The sequence below is a fragment of the Eublepharis macularius genome, chromosome 12 (genome assembly GCF_028583425.1).
Source record: "Eublepharis macularius isolate TG4126 chromosome 12, MPM_Emac_v1.0, whole genome shotgun sequence".
NCBI lineage: Eukaryota > Metazoa > Chordata > Lepidosauria > Squamata > Eublepharidae > Eublepharis > Eublepharis macularius.
This window is the reverse complement of record NC_072801.1, coordinates 56215880-56238426: the sequence shown is the minus strand read 5'-3', so window position 1 is coordinate 56238426 and position 22547 is coordinate 56215880. Positions and strand designations below refer to the sequence as shown.

Genomic DNA, 22547 nt, shown 5'->3' with positions numbered 1-22547 from the left:
TGTATTGGATAGACAGGTGATACTGTTACTGTGTTCAGGGATATTGGGGAGACAGGTGGATCGCATTACTATTTGCATTATCCTGTCATTGGAATGTTGGAAGGAAAGAACCAAGGGTTGGAGGTGGGGCCCACCCCTAATGTGTAGAAGTGGAGGCTCACATGCTGGCCATTGAGGCGGTGGATGATGGCCTCCCTCCCTCATGAGGGACAGTTAGGTGCCCATGTGTGCAGCTGTAGGCTGCCCCCCGCATTACCCACCTTCCTGCCTTTGCGGAAAGGATGGTTGTCATGGCGTGGGACCCGTTCCCCCCGCTCAGAACATACAGCAACTGCTTCAGAGCTGCCCCTCCTGGCCAAAACCAGCAGCACCAGGCAGCACCCACCTTCCTGCCTTGACAGAAAGGGTGGGATGTGCAGGACAGGAGAGGTTGGGAAGGGGCAGAGTGGTTCCGGACAGGGAGAGGTTGAAAGAGGGGCCAGCAGCCCCAGGAACTGAGTGGTGATAGAGCAGTGCACACACCACTGAGACACCTTTCCTGCACAGGTAGGACGGGCACGTCAAATGAGTGGCATAGGCTCCCATCAGCATCACCCACCTTCCTGCCTACACGGAAAGGATGGGATGGACAGGACAGGAGAGGTGGTTGGGAGGAGTCGATAGAGGGAAAGTTGGGAGATGACATGGAGAAAAGGACAAAGGCTTCCTGGCCACATTGCGCAGCATGACCGGGATGGATGACCCCAACATCCACCGTGTTGTATTGCACAGACTTCTGCTGGAGAGGCTAGTCTGCCCCTTCTGTGTCACAGTGGAGGCTGTCGCCAGCATCACTCAGCTTCCTGCCTTCATGGAAAGGAAGTGAGTTGCGGGACCCATTCCCCCCATACACAGGGGCAACAGCAGGTGCCCATGGATGGGGGTGCACCTTACCTTTCTGCAAAACTGTATCTGCAAAAGCTTTTGAACCACCCCTCGTGTCAAGAAGCAGCGGCAGCAGTACAGCACCCACCTTCATGCATTCACGGAAAGGGTGGGAGGGACTCATTCCCCCCCACACCCAGAGGGGTCAGCAGGAACCCATAGATAGGGGCCCCCATGCTGTGTTTCCCTACCACAATCAGCATCAGAGCAGGGTAGCGGTGGCAGCTGGCATCACCCACCTTCACGGAAAGGATGGGGTGGGCAGGAGAGGAGAGGTCATTGGGAGGGGTTGGAGCAGTACCAGGGAGCGAGAAGTTGAAAGAGGGAATTTCCAGGACCTTGCCGGGGAAAGGACAATGAGTTGCCGCCGGGTGCATCATGGTGCAGGATTGGGAATACCCCTTCATTGGAGAGCCATGAGCCAAGGAAGCCACTGAGTCGCGGGCTGGCAGCAGCAGCGGACATGTCCCACCTTCCTGCCTTCGCGGAAAGGATAGGAGGGACCTATACCCCACCACACCCAGAGGGGTCAGCAGAAGCCCATAGATAGGGCAACACAGGGAAGTATCAGCAGGAGCAGCAGCAGCAGAGCTGTCCCTCATGGCCAAAAGCGGTGGCAGCTGAGCTGACAATCACCCACCATCCTGGCTTTGTGGAAAGGACATGAAGGACAGGACAGGAGAGGTCATTGGGAAGGGTTGGACTGGTTCCAGAGAGGGAGAGGTCAAAAGAGGGAGCTGGGAGATCCTGACAGTTGGGAGGCCTCCTCCGAGCAACCCACTGATGTGCTCAGCAGCGGCACCTCACCTCATCCACCTTCCTGCTTTCATGGAGAGGACGGGAGGGAGAGGAGATGTCCTTTGGAGGGGTTGGAGCGGTTCAAGAGCGGGTGAGGTTCGAAGATGGATGGTGAAATTTTTGGGGAGACAGGGACAGAGGGTTACCACTTCCTGGCCGCCTTGAGGAGCAGGACTGGGAAACATCCAAAGTTTTGGGAGCCTTCATCTTTGCAAACCACTGATCTTGTCAGCGGCAGAAGCAGCCATCACCCATCCTCCGGCCTTAAAAAAAAAAAAAAATATTGCTCAACTTATTTTCATTAATATTCTTCCCTAATATATATCCTAACTCTTATTCTAAGCATATTCAAATTCTATTCTATATTATATTTTACTGTATTCTATAAAAATCCATTACAATATTTATTATACTTCTCATTGATTAACTACCCATCCTCCGGCCTTCATGGAAAGGGTGGTATGGACAGGTCAGGAGAGGTTGTTGTGGAGGGTCGGAGTGGTTCCAGAGAGGATTGTTTTCATTGAGGGAGGGGGAGCTTGACGGGGAGAGGAGGATGAGGAGGACCCCAACATACAATGTGTCAGATTGTGCAGACTGCTGCAGCATAGGCTGGTCCGCCCCTCCTGTGTCGCAGTGGAGGCTGTCACCAGCATCACTCACCTTCCTGTCTTTGTGGAAAGAATGGGGTTGGCAGGAAAGGAGAGGTTGGCAGGGGCCGGAGGGTTCCAGAGAGGGAGAGGTCGAAAGAAGGAACGTGGTCGAAAGAGGGAACATGCACGACCTTGCTGGGCAGAGGAGCACTACAGGTTGCTTGTCACAGCTGCATTGCTGAGCTGGACCAGGAAGGCCTAAACATGGCAGCCAAAGTGTTGTATTCCCCCATGCCCAAAGGTGGAGACAGCTGTCATCACCCACACTCCTGCTTTTGCGGAAAGGATGGGAGTCGTGGCACGGAACCCGTTCTCCCCTGCTCAGAAGGGACAGCAACTGCTTCTGAGCTGCCCCTCATGGCCAAAACTATGAATGGTCAAAATGGTTCCAGACAGGGAGAGGTTGAAAGAGGGACCAGCACCCCCAGGAACTGGAGATTGAGCAGTCCACACTACTCAGAGACACCTTTCCTGTGCAGGCAGGAACGGAACCTCAAATAAGTGATGTAGGCTACCACCAGCATCACCCACCTTCCTGCCTATGTGGAAAGGATGGGATGATCACAGGACTAGAGGAGAGGTCGATGGGAAGGGTTGGGATGGTTCCAGAGAGGGCGAGGTTCAAAGAGGGACCTTGAGCTCAACAAGGAAAAGATTACCTTAATGGCTGTATTGCACAGCAGGACCAGGAGGACCACAACATCCACCGTGATGTATTGCGCACACTTCTGCTGGAGAGGTTTGCCTGCCCCTCCTGTGTTGCAGTGGAGGCTGTCACCATCATCACCTTCCTTCCTGCCTTCGCGGAAAGGACGTGACTGGTCTTGGCAGTACCCGTTCCCCCCTGCCCAGAGGGGACAGCCGCTGCTGTTGACAGGGGCCACCACATTGTACAATTTTATGTGCAACAGTATGCAAGCTGTCTCTCATGGTGAAAAGCGGGTGCAGCGAACCTCACCCACCTTCCCGCCTTCGCGGAAAGGATGGAATGGGGATGGGCAGGACAGGAGGGTTGGAGTGGTTCTAGAGACGGTTGTTTTCATCGAGGAAGGGGGAGTTTGACGGGGAGAGGAGGACCAGGAGGACCCCTACATCCAACGTGTCAGATTGCACAGACTGCTGCGGAATAGGCTCTCCCGCCCCTCCTGTATCGCAGTGGAGGCTGCCTTCGTGGAAAGGGTGGGATGGTGGGTCATTGGGGAGAGGTCATTGGGGAGAGGTCATTGGGGAGAGTCGGAGTGGTTCCAGAGAGGGTCGTTTTCACTGAGGGAGGGGGAGCTTGACGGGGAGAGGAGATCAAGGAGGACCCCTACATCCAACGTATTGCATTGCGTAGACTGCTCCAGCATAGGCTCTCCTGCCCCTTCTGTGTCACAGTGGAGGCTGTCGCCGGCAGCACCCACTTTCCTGCCTTTGTGGAAAGAACAGGGTAGGCAGGAAAGGAGAGGATGGGAGGGGCTGGAGGGTTCCAGAGAGGGAGAGGTCAAAAGAGGGAACGTGGTCGAAAGCGGGAATGTGCAGGACCTTGCCGGGCAGAGGAGCACAACGGATTGCTTGTCACAATCGCATCGCAGAGCTGGACCAGGAAGATCCAGAGATTGCGGCCAACGTGTTGTATTCCCCCGTGCCCAAAGGTGGAGACAGCTGACATCACCCATACTCCTGCTGTCGCAGACCGGACAGGATGGGCAAGGCAAGTTGTGTGATCAGATCAGGAACTGATAGTAATGTGAGCCCTCAGCTGAGGTGCCCACTGAGCTTGGCCCCAGGGCCTGGCAGCAGCCATGGAACCAGAGGCTGGGGCTAGAGCCCTAGCCTAGAAGCACTACCAGAGACTTGACCAGATCAGGCACTGATTATCAGGGTGAGCGCTCAGCCAAGATGCCCACTGAGCTTGGCCCCAGGGCCTGGCAGCAGCCCTGGAACCAGAGGGAGGGGGTAGAGCCCTAGCCCAGCAGCACTCCCAGAAGCCTGATCAGATCAGGCACTGATAATAATGTGAGCCCTCAGCCAAGGGCCCACTGAGCTTGGCCCCAGGGCCTGGCAGCAGCCCTGGAACCAGAGGGGATAGCTCCCTATCCCACCCACCACACACAGAAAAAAACCCAGCTCCAATGCACTCTCCCACTCTCTCCTCCCAAATGCTATTAAGAGCTCTGTCGCACTCCACTGCTTGCTGAAAGTGAAACCAGAGCTGGAAGCACAGTGCCCTTTTATAAGCTGAGGACTCATAGAGAAACACAGGAGGCCTGTGGTTGGCAGTCAGAACTGCCTAACAGAATTTGCAGGAATGAGATTGGAGTTCCCATGGCCACAGAACACCCCCCTCCCCCCCCCCGGTGTCTACTCCCATGTTACCAATTGTAATCGATTTGCAGCTCCACGCTTGGAAGGAAGACCTGCCCATCAAGCTAAGTTGGGCTTTGATTGGGGTGTCCGGGACGATAGAGAGAGTGCAGACAGAGTTCAGGCAGTCCCCCCCTCCATTGCCAAGGCAATTGATTGAAGGCGCCTGAGTGACTAGCTTCCCGAATGGTGCCAAGCACAATGAACAAGGTTTGCGCCGACCGCCTGTTTGGCTGGAGTGGTGCATCATGAACAGCCTGTTTGCGAGCAGCCAAGCAGCCTGTTTGTGGGTTTTTTTTCCGTTCGTAATGCTGTTCGTTCCCATGTCTACTTGGGACCCTGTTTAGGAGAAACTCAATGGGATTATCAATGGGCTTAGACTGAAGTAACTCTGTTTAGGATTGCTCTGTCTGTCTGTGCAGGGTTGTAGTTAGTAGTTATTCAGACTCCGTTCTGTTGAAGAGGAAGACACTGGCTTCTGTAAAGTACTTTATGCAAAACAATATTTCACCCCCTTTTTCTTTGGCATAAAAGCATTAGATTTCAGTGAAGTAAAAATACATGCTTCCAGAAGAGGGTTTCTTACCTAGCTCAATAAGCACACTAATTTTGTATGTATGTAAGGAAATATTTGCAACAATATGTTAATTTTAGAAGACTTCTTGTTAAACTGAGGTTCTGTTTGAAATGTTGAGGACGATGACAGAGTTATGGATAACCTCAGTCCCTGATATTTTGTGGTTGTGCCTGCTATTTTTGTCAGAATTCCAAATGTGCCCAATCCCACAGGCTGAAAAAAGTTGAGAACCCTTGGTCTAATGAATGTGATGGTAGTAGAATGGTATTATATTCCTGGGCTACACGGGGCATTTCTGTGCATGCAGAGTAAGCTGTGGTAGCCCAGCCCAGCCCAGTCCAGTCCAAAACTTTTACATTTTCACTGGCTCCAAACCAAGACCTTTAATGCTAGTGTCATTTTGTCACTGTGTAGCATCATCTCCCAGTGGGGAAACCTTTAGACAGATGGGTTATTCTTATTCCTTAATGCTTCAGAGAATACACGCATTTAAGATGAATACCCTGTAATTGTCAAGTAGACAGTCATTATTTCTGCTGGCCACTCCAGTAACCAATAACAGCAATGACAAAATGATAACGATTGTGAAGGATTGTATAAGTATATCCCCAATGTTTTGCCATCTTCAGGGCATGGCACAAGGGTCACTGGGTGTGAACAGTTGCTGAAATTAGACTGTTGTCTTCCTGGAGGCTCTTACGAACTATAACAGGCTTCAGATGCATGCAATGAGATTTGCACGTGTGATAGGAATGCTAATGTTTCTGCTAATTCTATCTCACATAGGATACAAAGCTCGTGCTGTTAAATGCAGAGTATGGGATCTCCTTCCTATTCTTCACAAGTATCTTCAGTCAGCAGACCTCATCTTTGGTGGCATTACTTCTCAGATCCATTTCTTCTTTCTTCCCATGACTTTCTCTGAAAGACCATCTCAAAGTCTATATGAAGATCCCAAGTAATGTTTTTTTTCTTCTTCCCTATAATATAATCAAATTTGTATTTACTAGCAGGCCATTTATACTTGCAGACCTAAGCTATAAGAAAGCATACTGTAACTTTTCCTTCAAATTATGCCTCCCAATTCCCTTCCTTAAGGATGCTTCTCAAACAGACAAGATGCCAATCTGGACCTTCACAACCATGGCCCTAACTCAGAAATCCTTTGACCCTTTGGACGTACTAGAGAATCACAGAACAATTAGGCTCTGAAATAGCACAAGGATTTCAGGGTGTGAAAAAAGACATGTGTCTTATTAGATTCAGCTTCAGAAAACAGTAATAAAAGAAATAATAATAATAGTAATAGTACATATTGTTGTAGTAGCAGCAGCAGCAGTAGTATAAGGAAGATGCACAACAATGGCAACAATTTTACACAAATGTGTTTGTGACAAGAAAAATACCATTCTCATTGTAGTTTCATGATGACGCATTACCAGCATGTCTTGGCTTTGGAATTTGCTATAAAGGAGATTAATGAAAATCCCCAGATTTTACCTAATGTCACTTTGGGATTCCATGTCTACGACAGCTATGTGAATGCCAGATGGACTTATTATGTCACAATGCAACTTATTTCCACGAAGAATAAATTTGTCCCCAACTATAAGTGTGATAGGCAAGACCATCTAATTACAGTCATTGGGGGACTTTTTTCTGAAACCTCCTACCAGATAGCAAATGTTTTGAGCACCTATAATATTCCACAGGTAGGTTGTATGTGCATGTGTGTGTATGTGTATAGAAATCCACATCCTTTTTTTAGCTGTGACTGTCTGGTATGGATACATATGGGTGCATTTCATGCAGTGAATCAGATCTTATCTTTTGTATGAATACAAACAAGAGAAATCACTGTTGTTATGCATTTTTATACCTGAGTAAAAATATTTCCTTCTTTTACATTTATGCATGTTGATATCTACAAGAGCATGTCCCCTCTTTCTCTTAAAAGTCCTTAACTTTCTTTCTGCCCTTTAAGTCTTACAGTATTAACAATGATGTTGGACGCACATATTACTGAAACAGCATTGGAGCCTCTATAAATGTCAGTATCCTACAATGTCCGGGTAACATCTTTGGTCTGTTATGTAGCTAAATACTTAATTTGGCTATTGATGCATATTCATAAGTCTTATCTATCCACTCTGACACATCAGGACATATATCTGTTTTCTATTTTGCTGCATATAATACTCTTGCTGTTGTCACCATGTAATGGAAAAGGTCTCCCTGTTCTTTTGGTAGGATGTTTAAGTGCATGTTTTTTGGATTTAGCTCAAATCTGAGTCTGAGAATCTTCTGCATCTCTTCATGTATCTTTATCCAACATTTTTGCATTCTCTTTCAGGTCCACCACATATGGTATAATGTTGCATCCATGCTTTGATATTTCCAAAAATGTCCACTATAAACATTACTCATTCTCACAATGTCTTTGGGGGTAGTGTACCATCTAAAGAACATTTTGTAATAATTCTCTCTTAGTAACCGACAGCCTGTAAATGTTATGTCCTTAGTCTATAAATCTTCCCATAGGTCATTGAAATACTTTCTCTGAAATTTTCCATCCATTTTATCATACAGGTTTTTATATGTTCCATTTCTGTGTGGTATTGCAGTAAAATTTTATAGATTTTCCCTAGGCGATGCTTCAGATCTCCAGATATTAATAAGTCAAATTCTGTTTTTTCTCTCAACCTACTGCCTTTTAAATATTTTGTTCCTTTAATCTTGATCCTATTTGATGAGATATCAGCCATGGGACATTTTTAGCTTGAGCTTGCCAAATTTTTACATTTCCTTTCTTATCAACCATTGATTCATATTTCTTGTGGCTGTGTTGTAGTGAGCTTTTATTGGGGACACCAGTGGAGAGATCAGAACCCACATTTTAAGCGGTCCATCTCTTCATATGTGGGTCCCATCCTGTTTATGAATGGGTTGCCATGATTTCTTAATACATAAGTAATTATGGATGCCTTCTTTGACATCCACTGTCTCCAATTTGATATGTCTACTACTTGGATTTATAATCCAATCTGTTATCAAATTCATCAAACTTTCTTGTAAACTAATAAAACAGAATGACTTGAAGAAGAAGAATTTATAAGATATAGATATAGAATTATAGGAATGGGAGACCCTTTAAAAGTATCAAATGAAGCTTTCCACTGTTATTGGGGGACAGTAGGAAAAGTACTGTTCCACTGGAGAGGGTTCCTCTAGTGCACAGACTCTTCGTCTTGAAGAAGGTTCCTTCTCCTTCTCATCTGCAAAGTCAGTGAGACAGAATCATTGGATCCAAATCAGAGATTATGATTATATGAGTCTACAAATGATTATGCACACATGTTCTTGAACAGACAAAGCAGTTTCATTCTGAAGCTCTTTCTTTCTAATTCCATTCCAACTGTAATTTTAGGTCTTGTATGGCTTTGCTCCAGTGATGATGGATAACATGCAAGTGCCTTCCTTCTACCAGATGGTTCCAAGCCAAACCATTCAGTACACAGGGATTCTCCAATTACTTCTCCATTTCAAGTGGACATGGATTGGATTCATTGCTGACAATAAAGAAAACGGAGAAAAATTTCTGCAAACCATGCATTCAGTGTTTTCCCAGAGTGGCATCTGCTTTGCCTTCATAGACATGTATCCCAATTTAAATTTTGATGACCTCATAGAGACTGAAGAATGGAGGTTGCAGCTCTATGATAAAGTTTTCAACAGCACAGCCACTGCTTTGGTCTTCTGTGGAGAAACAAATTCCATGTTAATTCTGAGATGTTTGCTATATCTACCCGCAACAGAAAACCAGGCACAAAATCCAAAAGGCAAAGTGTGGATTCTGACAGCCCAGATGGAATTCACATCATTGAACCTGCTAAGGAGTTTGGACATTCAGTTCATTCATGGTGCTCTGTCCTTTGCAATTCATTCTTATGATGTGAAGGGATTCCGCCACTTTATTCAGAACAGAAACCCTTCCATCTCAAAAGATGATGGCTTTATCAAGGACTTCTGGGAGCAGGCATTTGACTGTGTGTTTCCAAATTCAAATCTGGGCAATTCATATGAGAATATCTGCACTGGAGAGGAGAGACTAGAAGACCTGCCTGGAGCTATATTTGAAATGAGTATGACTGGGCACAGCTACAGCATCTACAACGCTGTGTATGCTGTGGCCCATGCTTTGCAAGCCATGTATTTATCAGAAAACACAGGAATGGTGCAGGGAAAGAAAAGGAAGTTTCAGAAGCAACAGCCATGGCAGGTAATGGCCTTAATATTCTAATGTGTACTAGATAATCTGATTGTTCTGTAGCAGTATGAGAGCTATTCCAGTGCGGATGTTGCTAGTGGTGGTAATGTGTGAATCAACTTCATGATCCAGCAAGGATGGAAACATGGTAAGATCAGAGCCAATGACCCCTAAACCAGGCAAACAAGGATGAGCCTGGATAGAGGGCCAGCTCTGTGGTTATAAGACTAGGCTGTGTTAGTATAAAATAGGACTGGGAGAATTTTCCTCTAATGACAGCACAAAAATAATCAGGATGGAATTGTGTATATATATAACAATATAAGAGATATTTCAACGTATTATCAAGGCACACATGCACATTGATTATGAAGAAGGGGGAAAGAGATGCATGACCCAAAGAAGCTAAAAGCTGCAAGGAAAAGGACATATACAGTACTCTGTAAAAAAATCATTTTCTAAAAGTGATAATAGATTCCATTTCTGGCAACAAGACCTTTCTGCCAATATTGCATCTAGAAGCAGTTGTCTGGTGAAGTTATTCCAGGTGGTGAGAAACTTGTCCTGACCTTCATTACAACCATTTGTGAAGATATCAATAGACCACTGCTGATCTTTTGGAAGGCATTCTGCAGGCAAAAACAATTCCATCTAATCTGTCTTGGATTGCCCTTCCTTTGTTCATTCTGTAATCATGAAGGGCAGTGGTTGTTTACCTTTCCACACCTGGCACCAACTGAGCCCCAATTAAATGATAGTATATCCTGTGGATTCAGAGCCATATGATAAGAAATGGGGAAGCCAGAATTATCACTGTCACACAAACCCTCATCTAACTCAGGCTTGGGCTGACCTTCCTCTACCTTGAGGTAAAACTTCACCTCACCAAACATATGAAGCTGAATACTGGGCTGGGAAGCCTTTAGTAGCATGGTTGAGGTTTAGCTTCAACCTTCTTTCTTGTCCCATCCCTAAGAACCATATGAGTGTTATAGTTATCCAGCCAAGTCTAAGTAGGGAAAAGATCAGGGGTTTGCCCATCCCTTTGAAAGGAACTGGCACACAAGGCTTAGGGAGATTCAAAATGAAACAGAAGGTTTATTTACAAGTAGGTAAAATAAGAAGGCATGTAGGCAGGTGTTTAAAACTGAAATAACTTAGAGTTTTTTGAACTGAATACTTCTCTGTTGTGAGTCACAAAACACTTGGTAGTGGTTCTTAAGTTGCTGGGTTGTATGAGAGATGTTGGTGTTATCAGACTTAAAGATGTTAAAGTGAGTTCTTTCTGATGTTGGCACTCCTTCACAAGTTAGGTGCTCCAAGTTTAACACCTGCACAACACACCTTTCATTTTTCCGCAGTCCTCAGGGTACTTCACTGAGTCAAAACCCTTTTAAGATACTGGGCAGGTATTATAGTTATACACCAGCTATAACCCGGTTCCTGGTGCCAATGGGAAGACTCCTTTCTACCCACTTCCTTGGCCTACTACAATTCCCAGGTCACTTGTGTCTACACAGAAGTTAGTGCTGTTTGTCCCACTTTAGTTCAAGGACTAAAAGTGTTTCATAAATGTTATGATTTCTCTTGCAAGGGTACATCTTCCCTTCCCTTCCCTTCCCTTCACTCTTCACTTTACCCCAACTGTCAACCCCTCTCTCTGGTAGCACCAACTGTCACCTCAACATTCCATCACCAACCGTCATTTCAGGCTAGCCACAAAGTACATGCCAATCATCCTCTGCTCTTTACTACCCGGCAATCCCAGGATTTGAAGCTGAGTCCGACACAATCGCCTTATTCATATTAAGATTAAGAATGTTGGGCAGCAAATTAAGAGAACTGGGGATAGGAAATAAAAGTCAAGTGCCAGGAGGAATATGTGTTGGAGAGCACCCTCAAGTCATAGCTGACTTATGGTAACCCCTGGTGGGGTTTTCATGACAGGAAACTAACAGAGGTGGTTTGCCATTGCTTCCTCTGCAACCTTGGTGTTCATTGGAGGTCTCCTATTTAATTACTAACCAAGGCTGACCCTGCTTAGTTTCTGAGATCTGATGACATCAGGCTCATCTGGGCTATCCAGGTCAGGGCACCAGAAGGACTACCATAAGAAAAAGCCAAGAAATAAATTCAATCTACCTTCATTCATAAGTTCTTATTCCATTAAAAAAAAATCCCATACCCATTTTACACATTCATGAGCAGATCCACACACAATTTGGTTCTACTGAGACTACCTTTAGAGGATATGAAAGATTCTTCACTGAGAGATCTAATACTTCTTTTGCCTCATCCTTCTTCTGTGAGCACATTGCATTTTTTTCACTTATAGGAGTGATTTTTGGAGCGGAGAACAATTGTGGAAGGGGAGGAACCATTGGATGAACTTATTGATACCTTAGCTTCTAGGATTTCCTTGCACCCTTCCCTCTCCCAAGCTGTACAAGCAAAAAAGTTGCCTGCTCCTACAATCAAGCTAACATTTGATACTTGGAATGGGTAAAATGTAAACTATATTAGTCACAGGCAGATATTTATGTCTCAGAATGTTAGAGTCAACTCCATGTTGTCAGATCGAATCTTTTGCTGAACAATTGCCCATTTCTTATTGATTTAGCTCCACCACTTTCTGAAAAGGATCTCTTTTAACAACAGTGCTGGGGACAAGGTTTCCCTTGACCAGAATGGTGTATTGGTAGAAGGACTTGATGTTATAAACTGGGTCACATTCCCAAATCAATCCTTTGCTAAGGTGAAAGTTGGAAGAATGAATGTTCAAAGTCCTCCAGATCAAGCATTCTCCATAAATAAGAATGGCATTGTATGGCACAGCTGGTTTAACCAGGTAGGATGTTGATGCAGGTATTTTAAGAAATGTCTTAGTGGTGAGTGAGCATAGAAACACTAATAAAGAGTCTGGAGGATAAAGCCATTGCATCAATGAAAGCATGTACTGTAGAGGATAAATACCTTTGTTCCTTGAACAGGAAAGTGGGTTAAAACATCAGGTGGTCTTCAAAGGATGATGAAACACTTGAACATTTATGAAGCTGCCTTATGCCAAGTTAGAGCACTGATCAAACCACCTCAGCATTGTCTGTCTGGTAGCACTTCTATTTGGGCTCAGGTAGAAACAGATCTTTGACGACACTTATTACCAGAGACTTTTAAATGAGAGGTACCAGGGAACAAGCCAGGAACTTTCTACATAGAAAATAAATTCTCTACCGCTAAGCCATGGTCTCTCACAAAAGGTCCATAACTTAATCAGGTTTCATATAGGTATACTAGGGTATTCATTGTTGGATGCCTTTAAAAGAAAGTTCAACCTTGTTTTTATAGATGTAGGTGTATTAAATGCATAACATCTTGCCCTATGCACAGGAGATGGAAATAAACCATATTGAACTCAAAGAAATATATATTGCATCAAGGAAGAGAACTGGGCCAAATTTACTGAAAAATCTGGTTGAATTTCTATATATCTTCTGTTTACATGTCAATAGAAAATATCCCTCTTTCAAAAAGACATTGAACATGGGATAGATGTGTACAATCGTATCTTTTCTGTAGAAGATTAGCCTCTCCACACCAACTCTGCTTGTAATAACAAGCAGTGTGTACACATGGTTTGTTTGATGGTAAGCATTAAAGATAAAAAACATAGACAGTGCATTTTGTTATAACCATTATTTTAGATTGCATATGAAGGTGAGATTATCTCCTATGACAAATTGTTTGTGGATAAATTCTTTATTGTGAACTGCAATGAACGGTCTTGTCAACTCTAGTTTTCTCACACAATACCCTGTCACAATAATCACAGAATGTGGTTTAAACAAGGGCAGGGCATCATATAAATGTATGGGATCTAGGGCTACTATCTTGGTTTCTAGATTTTATCATATAGCTAAATGATTCAATCCTGATGGCCAAGATAATTAGGAAAGTAGGGCCATTTTATTGCATGCTATGTTTTCTCCTGAATTTTAAGTTTTCCAAGACTTCTTGTACTGAATAGTAAAGTTTTCATTTTCCACTGTTGGCTTAGGTACAACCTTTTTCTCTGTGTAGTGACACCTGCCATCCTGGATACAGGGAGTATGTGAAAGAGGGCAAGCCATTCTGTTGCTATGATTGCATTCCATGTCCTGAAGGAAAGATATCTAATCAGAAGGGTGAGAGTTGGAGTGTGTTCTTAACCAGCCTGGCTGTAACTCTGAGATGCCATTTCCCATAGAGTTCTGCTAACGCCTTTGTGAAGGCCACAAGTAGGACATGAAACCAATACCCTGTCCTACTACTGTCATTATGCAAATGATGTTCAGTGACATACAGTGTATAAACCTTGAACTTACATTTAGCTATCATGTTCAATATAGACTAATAGCTGACTTTGCCACCCTATCCTTTTCACATCTGTCTGTCCACCTTCCTGCTACTGGAAGGGATTTCACATCTGTTGCTGTCCTGCACTAGTCACAGCTGGCAATAGCATTTGACGCCCCTTCTAATTACCTGCTTGATAGTTCCTTCCATTCCGTTCCTCAACGTGGCTGTAACTAGAATCAGGTCCAACATCTTCTGCACATGTTGTGGCTATCCCTAATTGGAATGTGACTCTAAGAGATCTACAACTTCTTTTCATTCATCACCTACCAAAAGTCTTATTCCCTACTAGGGCTCACTCCTCTTGCCAACCCCCTATCTCATGAAGTTTACAATGTTTAATATTTTTATATTTTAATATAATATTTTGATATAATATTAAAATAAAACTATTTTAATACATAAAAATAGTTTTATTATATATATATATATAAATATTCACCTTATTTATGGTCCATCTTTCTCACTGAGACTGAAGGAGGGTTAAACAGTGTGAGTCAGGATAGTCAATTCCAAAGACATTTAAATAAACATGTAACATGGTATATTCGTGCAAATTTACAGAGATTTAAACCAGCAGAAAACCGATACAGAGTTTAAGAAATGCTGAAACAGAACATAAGTAATTCTAAGATTGACACATTAAACAACATAGGAACTCCCCTGTAGGATCATATTCACAGCAAAAGTAGTAATTTATTTATTTATTTTGTTCAATTTATAGCCCATCCTCCCTGCAAGCAGGCTCAGGGAAAGTTACAATATCAAACATTACATAAAACATAATATAAATTACAGAATAAAAACACATTAAAACAACAATGCATATAAAGATCCAGTAAATACAAGCAGATAGAAGGTGTCAAAACCTATAGTAAAGTCAATAGCCTCTCATACTTATAGCAGTACTAGTAAAGTCTATAGTTTGAATACTTAATAAGCAGTTCTGCCTCCTGCCAAAAGCTGCAGCATTTCCAGATGATGCAACAGCAAACGCGTCAATCCTTTTTTGTTGTCATCAAAAGAACCAGTTTGGTGTAGTGGTTATGAGCGGCAGGACTCTAATCTGGAGAGTCGGGTTTGATTCTTCACTCCTCTACTTGAAGCCAGCTGGGTAACATTGGTCAGTCATGGCTCTTCCAGAGCTCTTCAGCCCCAGCCACTTCACAGGGTAATTGTCATGAGGATAATAATAAGATACTTTGTAAACCGCTCTGATTGGATGTCAAGTTGTCCTGAAGGGCAGAATATAAATCAAATGTTATTATTATTAAAATTAGATATAACAAACTTCATGCCCCACCTTTTTCCCCAATGGGAACCTCAAGCAGTATACTGGATTCTTCTATCTTCCATTCTATCCTCACAACAATCTTGTGAGACAGTGTCCGATACAGAGGCCCATGCAGGACTTGCCGTAGCAACTACTCACCCCCTCACCTCCACCACACTCCTTACCCTAGCCCCCAGGGGGCTGGCAGCAGGAACGCGAGAGATGCTGTGAATGACGGCCACCGAGCCACCTGCTTGCTGATCAGCTGGAACAATGCCGGGAGCTGAGCTAGCATGACCAAAGAGTCCAGATCTGGTGAAGTGGGCAAGCCACTCATCTTCTGAGGCAGGGATGGCCCCAGAAATGCTGCCCAAGGGGCAGGAGCTGGACCTCTCAGACCTGACACCACAACAGGATGCAGGTCCCATACCATTAAGGGTGGGATGAGCATGCAGGAGAGGCATATAGCGACAGCCGCAGAGGTGGAGGGCGCTGGCCAGAGCACAGAAATGCCAAGGCTGAGAATGGGCCTGAGCAGGGGGAGAAGCCAGTCCCTGTTGAATGGTAGGCCAAAGGCTCAGCGGAGCCTACTAGGGAAGGAAGGAGAGCTGGGAGCCAACAGGTGGTCAGGGTTATTTGTGGAGGGAAGGCCATAGCATGCCCATGGGGTGGTTGGTATAGAGACTGGGAGGAGGTAGCACTGAGGGGGCATAAAGGCATGTCTCCCAGTGAAGCCAGAGATGAGTAGTGTTGGTGTGACATGGCAGGAGGAGAGGCACATGCAACCATGTAGGAGGAGGAACACGGCAGAGAAACCCACTCCCCTACCCCAACTTTGAGGTGGCGGGAGAAGGGTTTATTCCGAAAAGGGCCAGGTACAACACAGCAGAGCAATGGCCTGGTGGAGCAGGCATGGCAGAGCTGGACAGATAGGTTAGGCTGAGAATGTATGGCTGGCCCAAAGTTACCCAACAAGCTTTTGTGAAATTCCCATTTCAGCACTAGAAGTCCCACAATACTCCTGAAGCCAGCGGCCAATTCTGCAGCCTTTATTTTCTCATGACTTGGTGGCCCCTTCGACTGCCGGCGCAGCCGTGCTTGGCGGGGGCCATTTGTTGCCTCCACGGAAGGAGGAAAGACGGCGCCGTTCCCAGGCATCCGGGAGCTTGCTGAGGGGGCGGAGTCAGCGCCCGTTTGGGGCAGCTCCGCCTGCCTCTGGCGCAGTTGAATTTTGCGCTTGGCCCACCCTCCTCTCCCAGTATGGTGTAGGATTAGCTGGCCGCTGCACGCAGGGCCAGGTAGGATTTTGTTCCTCTTTTCACCCTGATTGGCCTGGGGTGTGGGGTTTTTTTTTGCCTACCTTACACCATGGCTAGGGTTGAGGTAATTGGCAGGGTGGTGTTGTTTAGGGTATCATTGGCAGGAGACAGTGGGGGAATAGGGAGCGGGCCAGTGAGCACCCTAGGCGCTTCTCCAATTGGGGAAGAGGGGTCTGCCAGGGGCAGATGGTACTGCTTTGACGGCTGCCATGCTGCATGGCAGACTGCCTAGGTGAACCCCAAGGCAAGTCCTTTCCTCACTGCTGTATGGCTGAGGCTTGGGAGCTTGAGTTGGGGGGATCCATTTGCTGGCTAGCTGGGTCTTAGCCATCCACTGGATGGCTCATGCCTGGGGCTTCGGGGCTCGCCCAGACAGGTCAAGGCGGAGGTCCAGGGGAGACCACGTGGCTTGGCCTGTACCGCTAGTTGGCCCTTGCCGCAGTAGTTAATGGTTGTTATCAGTTGTTGTTATTTAATAAAGTGGCCCTTAGATCCAATTTTGGTGTCTGTCTCTTCATTCCGACTGTGGTGGCAAATATATGCCACAAACAGACAACCTTACATTCCATTGCAAATCGATTCTTCTTTTGAATCTTCATGCATCCCTGAGGTTAGAACATTAATATTTTAAAGCAGTGTGAGATGAATGTTTATATGTCTACTGTAATACATTTTCCATTTAGGTATGTATTCCAAGCGACTTAAAGCATGGCATGGCTTTTCTCTTTTTTCAGATATGGCTGAATGCTTTCAATGCCCATATGGTCATTATCCACACAAGGAGAAAGACGTATGCGTTCCTAAAGCTCTGCACTTTTTATCCTTTGAAGAACCTTTAGGGATCAGTTTAGCCATTGTTATTATTTTATTTTCTTTGAGCACATGTCTGGTACTAGGAATATTTATGAAGCACCACAACACTCCTATTGTCAAAGCCAACAACCGGAACCTCACCTACACTCTCCTCATCTCCATCCTGCTCTGCTTCCTTTGTGCTTTGCTGTTCATTGGCCAACCTGACAAAGTGGCCTGTGTCCTCCGACAAACTGCCTTTGGCATCATTTTCTCAGTAGCAGTTTCTTGTGTCTTGGGAAAGACACTCACTGTGATTCTGGCTTTCACGGCTACCAAACCGGGAAGCAGGATGAGGAAGTGGGTGGGGAAAAGAATGGCCGCCTTCATTGTTCTTTCCTGCTCCCTTATCCAAACGGGCATTTGCGCTGTGTGGCTGGCAACCTCTCCTCCATTCCCAGATGATGACATGTATTCAATGACTAAAGAAATCATACTGGAATGCAATGAGGGGTCTGCGATCATGTTTTACTGTATCTTGGGCTACATGGGCTTCCTGGCCATTTTGAGCTTCACTGTGGCTTTCTTTGCCAGGAAGCTACCTGACAGTTTCAATGAAGCCAAGTTGATCACTTTCAGCATGTTGGTGTTTTGTAGTGTTTGGTTATCCTTTGTTCCAACTTATTTGAGCACCAAGGGAAAGTACATGGTAGCTGTGGAGATCTTCTCTATCTTAACTTCGAGTGCTGGGCTGCTGAGCTGTATTTTTTCTCCCAAATGTTACATTATTATTCTGAAGCCAAACCTGAACAATAGGGAAAACCTAGTGAGGAAAGCTAATTTATCTCTGTAAGTGGAATGAGATCTCCTACCTGATAATGCCTACAAAGAGTAGAGTTTGGATACAAGACCCCACATTTAACAACATGAGCCATGCCATCCATGTGAGGGAAGAGCAGTAACATAGACGCCATGAGAAGCTCCATTCTATATATAAGCCTTACCTCTGGAAACAGATGTCCAGATGCAATCATAATCATAACTGTTGGCCATCAAGTTGCAATCAATTCACAGTGATCCCATGACCATGGCATTTCAAAGCAAGAGATGAGCAGAGGTGGTTTGCCATTGCCTTCCTCTGCACAGCAACTCCAGTCTGTGTGAGCTTGCTGCATGCACAAGAGCAAACTCCACACTTCCCTCTCCCTTTGGCTATATCTCCTTCAGTTCCTGCTACCACCAAACGGCAGCAGAGCACAGAGAATTCAAGGAAGGGAATATCATGACCCAAAGGTTAGGCAGCTAATAAAGAGGAAGGACACATTCTAGCTAAATTAACCTGAGGGTTACTGATGTTACCTGGCATTCCAAACCATCCCTGGGATGGGTGAGCATCTCCCCACAGCATCAGGAAATAGAAGCAAGATCCCCCTATCCCCTTTGGCTCAGGAGGGACACCCCCAGCCAAAGAGCATAAAAATTTGTTTAAGCTCTTTTCCTGAGGGGGTGGATTCCCCTTCCCAATCCTGAGTTGGAGAAACATTCCTTTTGGGGTTGCCATGCCAGCCTGCCTGCCCATGTATGTTGTGCATGTCATCTGTGGCTTTATTTTCCCATCAAAAGTTACAAAAACAGTCATCCCTCCATCCTGGGATGACAGTTGAGCAAATGGTTAGCTCATCTCTGCTTAGTTTGACACCTGAACATGTCATGGCCCTGCTCTTCTTGTGAAAAGGATGGTTTCCCCGGCTTTGACCCTAGGCGTTCAGTTAAAGGCCACCTTCATATCTCTCTTCCATAATATTGTCTTTCTTGGTGGTTTCATCAGGATATTCAAATAAGTACTTTTTCATTTAATTTTGCTTGTGTGTGTTGTTTTGAGTGTTTTTATTTCATCTATTTTCTTGTTGCTTTCTTAGTCTACTTACTGTCATATTTACACCATGCAATTGATTAAAAAAATTAAATTAAAATGCACACCTTTACGTAAAAAAATTGTCTCTGGTAACAGAATTGCATGGGAATGTGATTGCGGTGCTTCTCTACATGAACATGTAGTGACAGTAAGTATGTGAGCTCGGAGAAAAAAATCATTATAATTTCAGATCCAGGACTGGGTGGGGACAGGCGGAGGATGAGATACCGTGATTGCTGATTTCCAGGTAGGACATTACGAGTTCAAGATTCAAATTGGTATGGATTTTTTGGGTTCTGGAGTTTGGGAACCATTATTTTCACTGGAGAGTCTATTTCAGGGTGTGGGACAGTTGTTTATAAAGAAAATGGCACTAAACTTGCACATAACATTGTACTCCCAAAATCTGCAGTTCTTCTAAATTTCAAGCAGATTGATCAATGTTCTACTTTACAGACCCCTAGAGTAGGTGCCTCTTGGCGCTTCTCTCTACTTTTTCCATTGGGAGGGGAAAATGGTAGTCAAGCAGTGGTCTAGCAGGAGAGTGCCATCTGGCCACTGACATTAAAAAAAGAAATCTGTCACGCATTTCATTGGGACTTTTGCAGTGACTGGCAAAAAAATTGCCTTTCTGCTGAAAATGTTGTGTTCGCCCTCTTTCCTCTGGTTCTGATTTATTTCCTTTCACAAAGTGAGGAAGGAAGGGGATGAGAACCACACCTCTGCTATTATTCCCTACGGGGGATTTTTACTTGTGGGGGGGGGGTTAGAGGGGCTGTTTTTCTGACAAAGGACACTAAAATTGTTGGGGGAGTTAGTGCTGCCAGTCCACTAAAGAACTCCTGAGGAGTCCAATTCTACAGGCCCCTGAAGAGGGTGCCTCCAGCCTTCCTACATGGAATGGGGGAAGGAGAAGGAGTGAGACCCAACCACAGCTCTGCTAGGCCCTGCACCAGGCTGGCACCACCAGCTGCCTTTGGAGAAACAAATAAAAACAAGATGCTGCTTCCTGCTGATAGTAAACACCCAAACACGAAACAGTACATGGATATTTCAGAAAGTGTGTGTGTGTGTTCCATAATGCCTAAGAGTTTCAGATTTTTATAACCATTCTGGAAAATCATGATAATGACCCAAAACAGCAATGTTCGTGTATATTTTCAGCTTGGGAATTCTGGAATGTGTGTTGCTAACTGTAAACATCTGTAGCAAGCCTTGCGGAAGGTCTGAACCCTAGCCTTCAGTTTTCTTAGGACTTTAGTAGAACTCTTCCCCAAAGACTTTAGCATCATCCTACATATGAATAATGATGATGCCTTTTGGAGATGACGCTCAGGAAAGTGTTCACAGTTGTGCTATTCTTCACGCAACTTTTACACTTGTGGTTTCCCCGGAAGATCCATAGGTGCTGATATTTCTGTGTGCATGAGTTCAAAACAAAAAAATAAGTAAGCAAGTCTTAATAAAAGTATCATTAGCATATGATCTTTTATATGCATAATATTCTAGTTCACATCCTCATCCCAGAGCTAATACAAGAAATCTCTTGTGCTTATATTTTCCTTACTCACACTCAAAGCAGATTACAATAATAAAATAAAAATTTAGAAAACACTGTGATAAAATAATATAATGCATATAATACACAATAAAACTGAATTAGAAAATAAGAAAATGATGAAATAAAACAGTATACTATGCACAATTCAGACCAAAAACTATTCCTTTTATTTACTGTATAACTGTTTCTCACAGTGTTCTTATTTATTTCTGATGAATTTCTTATATCAAAACAAAGAGGGAAAATCTCAGTTTTGAGTATGTTCCCCATCAAATTGAGATGGTGTATCACAGAGGGCGGGCTGTGGCAAGGTTATCATTGGGAAGGTCATTGAAGTCAATGCAGCTAAAAGAGTGGAACTGCTTAGAATTTCAATTATGCTCTAACAGTGAAGAAACTGCTTGCCAGAGAGAGAGAGAGAGAGAGGAGAGAGAGAGAGAGAGAGAGAGATTCAAAGCTGGAAGGTTGGAAGAGTTTCTGCAGTGATGATATATATAATTGAGAAACTTGCTCTAAGATCACACAATCCTACAGCCAGTGTTAGATACTCCTGGACAAGATATTTTAGTGACCAGTGCCACACCAGCGTCATGCTACTATGGGTGCACACCACCACTCAGGTCTTAGGTTGGGCTGCCTGAGTGTTCACAAATGTGTTGAAAATAACTTTGTAGGCTTCCACACATGTGTGAGACCATGATCTTCATGTCAATCACAATGATTTTGTTTTTCTTTCTCAGCAGCAACCCACCCATGAACTGCCAGTTTTAAAAGTGATTACGACTAGTTATACTTGTTCTGCATAAGTTACCTCTGAATTAGAATGAGCACACTGAAGGATATTGATACAACCCAATCCCCTCATAAATAAATGTTTCAACTGGAAGTTTTGAAAGGAAGAAGTGCTGGTGTCAGCCCTAATTAAGATGGATATGTAACTTCTTCAGTGTGTTTTTATTAAGTGTTCCCTTTTGTTCAGCTCAGGCCTCAGCATAAGAATGTAACATTTGGGGGCAAAAATACAACCCCAAAGCCCAGCACTGGAGGACAAGATACAGAAGATCTCCACAGCCACCATGTACTTTCCCTTGGTGCTCAGGTAGATTGGAACAAAGGATAACCAAACAGTGCAAAATACTAAAAGGCTAAAAGTGATAAACTTGGCTTCGTTGAACCTGTCAGGTAACTTCCTGGGAAGGAAAGCCTCAGTGAAGTTGGCAATGGCCAGGAAGCCCATATAGCCCAAAACACAGCAAAACATGGTGGGTGACCCCTCATTACATCCCAGTATAATTTCTTGAGTCATTGAATACATGTCAGTTTCTGGGAAAGGGGTAGACATTGTCAACCATATAGCACAAATACTTGCTTGCATAAGGGAACAAGAAAGAATGATTGAATTGGCCAGTTTTTTCCCTACACACTTCTTCAATCTTGATCCAGGTTTGGTGGCCATGAAAGCCACGACTACAGTGATGGTTTTTGCCAACACAGAAGAAATAGCCATTGAGAAGACAATGCCAAAAACAGTTTGTTGTAAAAGACAGGTCACTTTCCCAGGTCGGCCGATGAACAGCAAAGCACAGCAGAATGGATATGAGAAGCGTGTAGGAGAGGTTTTGGTTGTTGGCCTTGACGATGGGAGAGTTATGGTGCGTTATAAATATTACTAGCACCAGAGCTATAATGAAAGATAACAAAAGATCCAAAAGGGTTAAACCAATCCCCAA

The 22547-nt window shown here is 44.4% G+C and overlaps 1 protein-coding gene across 1 annotated transcript; it reads left to right on the top strand.

The window, feature by feature from the left end:
- Positions 1–3888: 3888 nt before the first annotated feature.
- On the top strand, positions 3889–18194 carry LOC129339478 (vomeronasal type-2 receptor 26-like). Its single transcript, XM_054994059.1, has 7 exons — positions 3889–4009; positions 6085–6256; positions 6719–7010; positions 8726–9577; positions 12186–12413; positions 13620–13746; positions 17284–18194. The coding sequence occupies exons 1-7, from the start codon at positions 3889–3891 to the stop codon at positions 18192–18194; spliced, it is 2703 nt and encodes a 900-aa protein (XP_054850034.1).
- Positions 18195–22547: the final 4353 nt, after the last annotated feature.